The sequence below is a fragment of the Carassius carassius genome, chromosome 15 (genome assembly GCF_963082965.1).
Source record: "Carassius carassius chromosome 15, fCarCar2.1, whole genome shotgun sequence".
NCBI classification, from domain to species: Eukaryota; Metazoa; Chordata; class Actinopteri; order Cypriniformes; family Cyprinidae; genus Carassius; species Carassius carassius.
The window spans coordinates 24661955-24672812 of record NC_081769.1 but is presented as its reverse complement, the minus strand read 5'-3'; the positions used below and the strand labels follow the sequence as shown (position 1 = coordinate 24672812).

Here is a 10858-nt window from a genome sequence, read left to right as displayed (position 1 = left end):
ATGATGATGTTATTTTATACTACAATTAAGTAGAGATAAAGAAATGTATTGTAAAAAGTTTATATATATATATATATATATATATATATATATATATATATATATATTTATATTTATATATGCAATTTGCTATATATGATTTATATATATATATATATATATAAATATATATATATATATATATATATATATATATATATATATATATATATATATATATATATATATATATATATGAAATCCGGAAATGAATTTATAATACTATATTAATTAAATAAATTTTTAGTGTTACATTAGCAAATCTTCATTTTATCCCTTCAGTAGATGCTTAATTGTTTTTTTTAAATATTTTCAGTTTTCATGGCAAATTTAGTAAGTTTTGCCATTTTAATACAGTTTTTGTTCTTTTATATATATATATATATTAAAAAAAGCTTAAAAAAGAGTTTTTAAGCTTTAGATTTAGTTAAATTAGTACTTTAGGCTAGACTGGCTGAGATATATATAGCTGAATTTTTTTATTTTTTATTTTTTTTAGCTGACATTAATTTTATGTTAAGTAATTAACATATTTAGCTATGATTTTAGATAACAACAATAACCCTGATTCAAAGTATACATTTGACAGTATTAGTACAGGAATCAAACCCATGACCTTGGTGTTGCTAGCGTCAGGATATACCAGTTGAGCTACAAGAAAGGCAAGCAATACAAAACCCAAATCAGTCTTAAACTGTGAAATTTACTGTATGAAGACATGTAAAATATCCACAAAGTGAATATTTAGATGGTAAATCTTAACATTTGTTTGTAGAGACAAATTGTGCTAAATAGTGAAAACGTAATAGTTTTAGATTTTATGTTATCCTTCTCTAAATGGCATAAAATTATATAATTGTAAATATTGTGCTCCTTGCATAAGATTACTGAGAGAGGATGAAATCTGGAAGATATATAATGATTTTGCTGAGATTTCCAAGTGAAAAAAAAAAGAAAGCCAAACAAGCATGGCTTTCATCTGTCCTTGTTTGTCAACAGTTTTAATGAGGCAGAGTACAAAGTATGGCACATTTTCTGTGTAAACAAAACCATGTGTATTCAAACCCTTTCATGACCCTCAGTGCGCCAATAAGCCACATGTATACAGTGCTGGTAAAGGGAGGAAACTGCTCAGCAGAGCCCTTCATTCAATCAGAGTTTCATTCAATCCCTTGTTCTCAGACACACCCCCACATGGGAATCCATAAAGTAGCAAGAGCAGACACAAGGAAGCTGGTCCTTAGCCAGCAGGTTGCTGGGCAGCCGTCACACACACAAAATTACTCTCTGAAGTGTGCTAGGGAAGGAAGTACCACTCCATAGGAAACCATAACTGGGGTATAATCGTGTTCGGCACACACTCATGACATTCATAACAATATAAAATATATGATCATGGTGACATCATTTGCCTGAGGAAAAACAATGGAAACTCTGACTTGAAGTTCAATTTCAAACAAATAAAAAACAACAACAACATATATCATATTATAAAAAAGTAAAAAAAAATTCTATGTATGTATATATATACATACACACACACACACACACACATATATATATATATATATATATATATATATATATATATATATATATATATATATATACATAAACACATCGAATTGCCTACTTTAAACAAAAATAAATAAATTATAAATAAATTTTATATATATATATAGATATCCATATATATATATATATATATATAGATAGATACACGCCATACGGCTTACATAAACAAATTGCCTACTTTTTCACATTTTGAGAGAAACTTCAAAGGATTTTATGTGGCCTACAGTGTAAATAGAATACATGAAGCAGATTCAATACTACAAGCCTAACCCTAAACAGCAAATTACATTTTTTTTTTATTGCACCTTTGTTCTAAAATTTGCAGCAATTTGTGTCACTGTCAACTTTATTGTATTTGAATTTATTTTGTCAACAGATTTCAAATGTCATGAAATCATAGCTCAGAATAGAAGGAAACTGAGGGAAATAACTGAATAAAGAAACACTTTAAAATTTCTTTGAGTTTAATAGCTATAAACCAAGTAGTTCCTGTTACACTGAAAATATCTAAACTTCTTTTATCCTCCAGAATGATGCTTAGAGCAAATATAGAACCAAGCTTGCACATACTCAGACCCAGCAAAGCAGAAACAGATTTCACATCGCCAATTCCATTCCCTATCTGCCTCCTGTTTTTACCCTGCAGATTCGACTAATATGTGGACTGGATTATGAACTGACATGGATCACGCTCTCTAACACATGAGGTTCTAATGATATATGCACCGTGGAATAGCGCAGTCCTGTTTGTGCACTAATAATATTACAAGAATATTATAATCTTATAAACGTGTATAGCAGCATAGTAAGTTATATTTAAATGTTCTTAAGTCATCTGTCACAAGCGTTTTTAGAGTGAAATAGAATGACAGTAATCCATTCCGCGTTTTCCACAATTCTCAAACCGACCGAGTGCGCTAAGAGGCGAAGCACTTCTTTCTGGTTCCCGGAATACTTCCGTGGCTCGCACAAGAATGTGTTAAGGTGACTGTTGTGGAGATTAATTCCTGAGGGATGCTGTGGCACTTTCATACATAAGCTTAAATGACTATGATCATATTTAACTAATATTATGAAGAAAACATGACCAAAAAGACAATTTCAACAAAAAAGAGCACTATCTAACATAGTTGTCATGTCTCCCTTTCGTGTACAATGCATTCCTGTGTTCCTCCGCGAGTGAGAAGGCCTTTTCAAGGTCCAGACTACACATGAGGGGAAAGGTGTTCCGGCTTGATAAAGGTTTTCCGCCACAAGTTAGCAAATTACGCGCCATGTATCAAGAGAGTGGGAAAGAAAACGTGTTAACGAAAAAGCAAAACCAGAACATGTATGTACTGTTTTACAAGGGTGTACCAAATAATAAAAATCAGCAGCGTTAATTGATCCCCTTTTAAATTATGCCCAACTTCACATATTTAAGATCGCCAATCATTTGTTAGCTATTTTAATGTTTCACATGCCGTAAACCGTCTTTAATTAGGTAACAATTAAAATTCAGGCGACTGCAGTTTTTCAAAATGCAGTGATAAACGTGCAAAAGCGGACTATTATATTGTGAACAATTAGCCGTTACGAGAGTGACCTCTAGTGGCGATACTCTCCACTGCACTCACACATTGATCAATAAGTTGCTCAGAGGAGGAAGTTAATCTATTTACGCATCAAATCTTTCATGCTCAAACACTAAGATGCATGTCTTCGAAACCCAAAACAATGTAGTTTGGGTTCAGTGCAACCCAAGCTGAAATAATGAGATTTAGTTTTACTGTGGACAAACAGCACTTTGCTTGGATACAGAAGCACACGGTTACTTAGATACAGAACAAACAAAATAAGTATTTATTACAAAATAAGAATTCTAGTGTATTGAGTTCCTTGTAAAGTCACATCTGATACAATTCATTGACTAATTATTGCTTATGTAGAAAACATTGTGCGATTTATGTGTCTAAAACGACTGTTTTAAGTGTTTAAGACAATTTAAAATTTCAGCTGTGAATGTACAAATTTCGGTGTGGGGATCAAAAAACTTTTATTATTTATTTTATTTTTCTTATTTGTGGAATTTTAGCGTGCCTGCAATGTGTTTAAAAGTGTGAAATGAGACCTCTGCAAATTGCTTTTTTTGTTTTTCTTTTTTAATCAATATAAAAATGGTTACAAATCCATAACTTCGTCCTCCACAGTTTTCCCAGTGGCCTCCATGTATTTCTCCTGTACACTAAGAGTTCTGAGGCAAATGATTAAGGATAATCAAAATTCAACAGTGTGATTGCAGAAATGAATAGAAGTGTATAAACATAACTACAAAAACATAGAACTAAACAGTATGATAAAGGATACGCATTGAACTGGAAGTCTGCTCCAACTGCAGCAGACATCATAGCCTGCAGGTTCCTCTCCTCCAGGTCTCCAAAGCAGTAGCCATTAGCTTTGTCCACAGTTCTCAGAACTTGAGTCATGCTGTCCTTATCCTGTAGAGGAATAACAACGGTCAAAAATCATGCCACAAATCCGCATACAGTTCATTACAAGTACAAAAGTGAGCTCTAACCTGCACATTAAGAGGAACAAAAGACACCAAGCTGTAGTCCTGGATCACTTCAGCCAACTTCACATTCAGGTGGTGAAACTTTTTGAAGAAAGGGTCTGCGGAGAGATGCTCCACCAAAAAGGTCAAGTCCAGAACCTCTGTGTAGAAGTCTAGATTGAATGCTTATAAAAAAATAAATAAAAAATAGAGCTGGTATTAAACTGATGTACATCCACAAATAAGACTTTTCTGCATCAGTCTGGACTATGTTTTCTTACCAAGTTTGCCATACTGCTCAATGAGGTCCATTTTTGAGAGCACATTGACATGTGGCAATTCAATATGCAGCATGGTGGACAGCGAAGTACACAGTACAGAGATGAACTTGGCCGGATCAGCACAATAATGGGAATCCACCAGATGCACTGCGGTCAGCTGCCAATATCAGATGAAATTAGACAGGAGATACATCTTAAGAAATCACAAGAGGAGTCTCTGTATCTACTTACCCTGAAATTCCACTTCGATAACTGTGCAAATATATTCTTCACAGAATTATGGTGAGTGTAAAGTTCCACCTGACCTGGGCAGTCAAAAAGAAAGTAGCAGTCATGGTGGTACTTCAGCTTGCTCTCTAACCAGTCCAAATTTGCCTCTAGGTATTCCATAGAGTAGATAAGGCCACCATTGGGGCCAAGTTTTAGCCCGTCCATCACATCGTCCAGAGTGACGAGCTCGGATATGTCGACGGCACACGGATAGGGTAGGCCTTCATTGGCAGGATCCAGGTTTACAACAACCACCTTGCGCCCGAGGTGGCTGAGGAACTCTTGCATGCCCCGGCAGTAAGTGGTTTTACCTGAGCCAGGTGGACCAATCACAACCTGGCCAAAATGTAGAGCTGCTTTTGGAGGATTTGATGATGTCATGATGAAGCAGGTTCGCCACTGTGCAACTGAAGAAAACTAGGCTACATCTAAAAGTTAGGAGGAGATTTTATGAAGAAAATAATTACATTTTTTTCCAAGTTAAAAGACTTGAGCATGTTTTGTTTATGTTTTATGAAAGCATGGAAAATACAACCACTGAACAACGTGAAGGTGTGATGACAGAATTGTTATTTCATAAACTATGTCTTCAGAAGAGATTGAAGGATATAAAGGAACTTAAAATAAGTGATGGTAACAATTTAGTTAATTTTCAAATATTGATTATCGTTTTTATTAGTATCCTTAAATGTAAATTCTACAGAACAGTATTACGTTTAATTTACGCGGTCTGGGAAGAGAGGCACCCGTAGACAAACTCGTTCAGATAGATAGGAAGAAACCAAATTGAACTAGAATTAATGTGTGTGTTAAACCAAATACATCTAATATCGAAAAACAAATATACATGTAACAAAAAACATACACACAAACCTTTTAAAGTCGGTGAATTATTTCGCTGCATCATGACGCTATAAACGTGACGGAAACCGGATGTTAAGGGTTTCAAAATAAAAGTCGCGCAAAACGGACTTTACGTCTTTTATTAGAAAATACAGCAACTTTACAGAATTGTACTTTATAAATCGGAGAAAACTTTTAACCAAGACAATTTATTATTTAAAGGACAAAATGTGAGTTGTGTGGCTCCGAGAATGATGTACGCTGTGATAGCGTAATTCAAACAACAGTTTACTATGATATTGTAGACTGAATTATTAAATATATAACACAAAATTCACTGCATTATTCGACGAAGTAATGTCTTCTTCGCTTTCAGATTTCCTCATTTACTCTAACAATGTGTGCAGTCAATCAAAAGGCCAACATTCATTATTATTCATCTTTATTTACCAAATACAAAATATCTAAAAATCAAATATAAATGTACTTGGGAGTGAAAATAAAATATTTAAAGTAAAATGCCATCTTTTGTTTAGCAATATTCAAATGAGTCTCCATAACCATGAGGATGATAATCTGGGTGCGCAAAAAAGACTAGTCCATCTAACTAGCACACAGAATGTATCTAGTCACAAAGACCATAAACTAAAAGACATGAAACAAACAATCACATCAAATACATCCAGTATATATTTACAGTAACCAAATCTGGACATTTTTTGAAGATGAATTAGTTCTGGCATTGAGCACTTGCTTTGAAGAACAACACTGTACACACAGTTTTATTGGATACAAAACTATCCACCTGAGAGTAGAGTCATACAGACAATTTGGGCAGGCTGAAGCGAGATTCCTTCATTGTCCATAAGTAAATTCTGAATCAATAAATTCATGCTGGTTCTGTCCCTACCAATGAAACTCTTTCAAAGAGTTCAGCACAAAACAGGTAACTTTGGTAAACGATGAGGCGAGAACTACTCATCCAGGCCTTCATCCTCTTCATCCTCCCTCTTTAAGTCAACCTCGGCCGTGTCGGAGAACTCATGAAGGAGCACATACTCTCTGCTGCTGAAGCCAAACTTCAGCACATCCTTTTCTTTGAGCTCGTAGTAACGCTGCGGTTCTATACGCTGATTGTTCAGGTACGTTCCATTACCAGAACCCAGATCGATAATGTACGGCTTCACTCTCCTGCCCATGGTGCCATCCGCCCGTGTGAACTCCACTAATCTGGAGATGATATGTCAGAGACAGAAGTTAAATCATAAGGAAGAAATTAACACTTGAATTCAAGGATATTTATTTACATTTTTAAAGTCGCAATGTAGTGAAAATAGCATCAATATGTTTTCTTCTGTACTGTGATGAACATTAACTTTTATATCATGTAAAAAATTTTTAAAACTATATACGTTAATTGCTACTGTAAACTATTTGGTATATCTGTAAACATATCAAGATATCTTCTTTTGTGATCAACAGAAGAATGAAATTCATACAGGTTTGGAATAACATGAGGAAGAATAAATAATGAAATAATTATTTTTTCCTTAACTAAGGAGCCCCACACATGACATGCAAGAAAAAATAAATAAATTGTGCACACGTTTTACTAATTCATTCCCTTAATGTACTAAAACATGCACACGATTACAATTGCGTCCCCTCAATTTACTATTGTATTCCCCTCGATTTGCTAAATCGTGCGCAAGATTTAGCAAATCGAGGGAACGAATTCATATATTGTGCGCACAATTTATAAATCGAGTGAAAGAAATAGTAAATCGAGGGAATGCAATAGTAATCGTGTGCACGTTTTAGTACATTGAGGGAACGAATTAGTAAATGGTGCACATGATTTAGCCTAGTATTTTTTCCTGCATGTCATGTGCGGGTCTCCATACTTAACCATTTACCAAATAGCTTTTATTGTTGTTCTGACCTGTACTGAAAAACAGCATGCTGTTTGGAACAAGACGGGTGGTCGATAGGAATGTCTGCAATCTTCCTCTGTCGTCCAAGTAGATACGCACTCTGTCTGTGGATGTACATGACTGGAAGCGGCTCGTCATTCTTAAAAGGGTACAAACGCCATCTTCGTTTAGGGATCCGGGCCTCGGGAGGCTCGTTATACTTGATCACCACCCCCCTGTATGTATTAGTGTCTTCCACCAAAGCACCTGATAGTTCAAAGTTGGGCTTTTCCTTCTCGGCTGCAGGTGCAGAATCATCAGTGTTTTCACCACCAAACTCATGCTCCTCATTACCACTTCCACTCTGTCTGAGGCGATTCTCCCGCCGCCGTTCATTATGCCGTTCTCTCTCAGCCTGCTGTTGCTGTTGTAGGTAGGCATCCCGCTCTCTTCCTCTATTTCTGTTCTGCTCTCTGTCTCTCTCTCTTTGCCGAGGCCGCTCTCCCTCCCTTTTCATCCTGCGATCATCTGAATCATCCCTTCTCTCACGATGCCGATGACTTTCAGATCCTCTGTGATCATCTTGCTCCTGTAATGAAGACAAAATCTTAGTACACTCCACTGAATAAAGTACACCTTTTGAATTGCTTTCAATAACATCAATAATTATATTACAATTATATTAAATATTACAATTATTATTACTGAAAGCAATTATTATAATATTTTTAATTCTGTATTTATATATTCCAAAATATCTTAAAACATATAAATGCACACATACCTAATTCAAATATCTAGTATTTATAATATATATAATTATATATCTGTAAACAACTATTTACATTAATTATTAAAACTACAAAGAAAGCCTACATAACTAAGAATATAGAGACATGCATTTAATAACTAGCATTTTAACTCATTTTCTATTAATCAAAAATAATACATTAAATATGAATCATGTTGAATCATCTTGTTATCTTATGAAAAGTTAATTTGACTGGCTCCTGTAATGAAAATAAAACCTCAATGTTGCTAAGATATAATAAACACACAGACACACACAAACACAAATATACAATTTTGTAATGTAACTGTATATACATATTTTGTAAACAAATTTAATTTTGCTTATTAAATATCCTAAAATACCAAAATATCATCAATTCAATACACAGAGCAACACTAATTATGTATTTCAATACCAATTAAATAATACAGCATGCTATACAAAAAGTCAAATTATATTATAATGCAATTTTTCACCCATGAAGGTCCTATAAGTTTTGTGCCAAAGCCCTCTGTGCTTTTTAGCCCATTTACAACAGCTTTCTTGTCAGTTCATGACATTGGGTAACTTGTTATCGTAAGACAAGATGATATATGTGTCAGTTTTACTCACCCGGTTTATCGTAACGTCAGTGCTGTGGTGAGGGCTTCTACTTCTCCGGGGTCGAGGTGACCTCTCCTGCGGTCTGCCCGATGAACGGTCTCTCCTCGCTGGCGACCTGTCCTTTCTTCTGACAGGTGATCTAAAAATACAGTTCAGAAAGCATCTTGTATGAAACTACTGACTACAGATAAAACAACTTGTTGGTCATCCGCAAATGCTACAGTATTTGAACGGAATCTCCAGATTGAAAAAAAACTTTATTCGACGGAGCTGTCATGATCATGAAGATAAACAGGATGTGAGGCACGGGGCGCTGACCTGCTGTCTCGTTGTCTCGGGGGAGGGCTGCTGCTTCCTCGGCTGGAGCATGAACTGGACCGTCGGACCCGCGGAGGCCGCGCGGGACTCACTTTTTCTTGCTTTATTTTTGTCTTTACATCCCGGACAGGAGATTCTCTGTGTCGTCTCCTGTCATCCATTGTGAAATGAGGTTGCCTATTAACTTCGTAAAAAGTAAAAGTCGTTCATATCAAAGGTAAGCATGGAAACAAAATTCATACCGCATTTAAAAAACATCCATGACCACTTCCGGTTCGAAGCTTGTACGCTGAAGAACGGCTTCCCTTCTTTTTTTTTGAAAAAGCAAATTTAGTTCCGCTTTCTTTAGAGCTTCAATATACAAATTCTTAACTTAAGCGGTTAACTTATAGAAATGTTAATCATTTACAGTGAACAGCATGCTACAAATATTAACAGGTTAAATAATATAGATAGCAACATAAAATGGACAAAAAGGGGAATAAAAAAAATTAAACGTGTTAGAGCACAATAGTTAAAGAACAAAAAACGTAATAAGCAAAAAACAAGTATACAGTCAAATGTGGTCATTCACTTCAAAATCACATGACAAGAAATAATTCATAGCTCCCTCATCTTTAAACACAATTTTACTCCTCACTCTTATATAATTTGGAATAAGGACCTACTGTATAAACATAAATCTCTTTTCTTTGATAATTGGGTTAATAATGGAATTATTTTTGTTTCTCAACTTTTCAATCAAAATGGTTCAATTTGTAATTATTCTGAGTTCTTGGTAAAGCATGGAATTCCTGTTACTCCAAAAGAGTTTGCCATTGTGGCTGTTGCAGTGCCACAAGGAGTTATCATGCTTTATAAAGGATTTTCTTTTCCATTTCTTTGTCGCTCAGTGGATCTATGTAAGACATTTGTAGGTAAGCAATGCTTTTCTTCATCTAAATCCAAAAACAATAAGAAAATTCGAGTCTTGTTTCAGGAGGAGTCTGTCTCTGTGCCTTATGTAATTTCTTATTGGAATGGTTTTGTAAGTGATATTCCATAGAAAAAAGTTTGGACATTACCTCACAAATACCTGATAACTAATAAAACGAGAGAATTTAGCTTTAAATTAATTCATAGGTGTTACCCAGATAAGTGCTTTCTCAAACGACTTAAGAATGACATTGATACCCTATGTTCTTTTTGTTCAGAGAAGCCTGAAACTACTTTACATTTATTTTGGAACTGCTCTTTCACAGTAACTTTTTGGTGTGACATTTGTGATTTTATCAAATGTTATGTGAATCCTAGCTTTGAATTAACATATAGAAATGTCATTTTTGGTTTTCATGAAGCTGGAAAGAAAAGTGATATTTATTTTATAAACCTTATTTTTCTGTTAGCTAAATTTTACTTTCACAAATGTAAATTTTCTAAATGCAATCCTCTTTTTTTGAGATTTAAAAATGAAATGAAGATGTACTTTGAGTCTATTGAGTTATCTAAAAACTTAAAAGCTATGAGAACAGTGGCTGTGTTTAAGAACTTGGCAATTAATCTGGACTGAACTGAGGGTCTCTGGAGTATGGTTGTAATGTAATGACAATGACTGTTGTTAATGTTTTTGTGTGTTTTGCTGTTATCTTGTACAAGCATTTAATAAAAAAAAAAAAAAAAAAAAAAAAAAAAAAAATCATAGCCTTTTTGC

At 34.6% G+C, this 10858-nt stretch overlaps 2 protein-coding genes across 2 annotated transcripts; both read right to left on the bottom strand.

Moving 5' to 3' along the window:
- Nucleotides 1–3695: 3695 nt before the first annotated feature.
- On the bottom strand, nt 3696–5655 carry gpn2 (GPN-loop GTPase 2). The gene is made up of 6 exons (XM_059567083.1): nt 5572–5655; nt 4660–5126; nt 4429–4585; nt 4172–4332; nt 3961–4091; nt 3696–3847 (listed from the first exon to the last, which is right to left on the bottom strand). Exons 2-6 carry the CDS (start codon nt 5077–5079, stop codon nt 3775–3777), a joined length of 942 nt encoding a protein of 313 aa, XP_059423066.1. The 5' UTR covers nt 5080–5126; nt 5572–5655; the 3' UTR covers nt 3696–3774.
- A 321-nt stretch (nt 5656–5976) lies between these two features.
- On the bottom strand, nt 5977–9584 carry LOC132158658 (smad nuclear-interacting protein 1-like). The gene is made up of 4 exons (XM_059568158.1): nt 9169–9584; nt 8860–8989; nt 7484–8043; nt 5977–6771 (listed from the first exon to the last, which is right to left on the bottom strand). Exons 1-4 carry the CDS (start codon nt 9327–9329, stop codon nt 6516–6518), a joined length of 1107 nt encoding a protein of 368 aa, XP_059424141.1. The 5' UTR covers nt 9330–9584; the 3' UTR covers nt 5977–6515.
- Between the last annotated feature and the right edge of the window lie 1274 nt (nt 9585–10858).

Bases quoted from the DNA above. Each gene is read 5' to 3' on its own strand.
- gpn2 (XM_059567083.1), bottom strand. From the start codon at position 5,079: ATGACATCATCAAATCCTCCAAAAGCAGCTCTACATTTTGGCCAGGTT. The intron at 4,092-4,171 runs GTTAGAGCTCAC...ATTCCTCTACAG, and splicing joins TTGTTCCTCTTAATGTGCAG to GATAAGGACAGCATGACTCA. The intron at 3,848-3,960 runs GTATCCTTTATC...CATTTGCCTCAG, and splicing joins GCAGACTTCCAGTTCAATGC to AACTCTTAGTGTACAGGAGA.
- LOC132158658 (XM_059568158.1), bottom strand. From the start codon at position 9,329: ATGGATGACAGGAGACGACACAGAGAATCTCCTGTCCGGGATGTAAAG. The intron at 8,044-8,859 runs GTGAGTAAAACT...TCTTCATTACAG, and splicing joins CTGACGTTACGATAAACCGG to GAGCAAGATGATCACAGAGG. The intron at 6,772-7,483 runs GTCAGAACAACA...TATCATCTCCAG, and splicing joins CATGCTGTTTTTCAGTACAG to ATTAGTGGAGTTCACACGGG.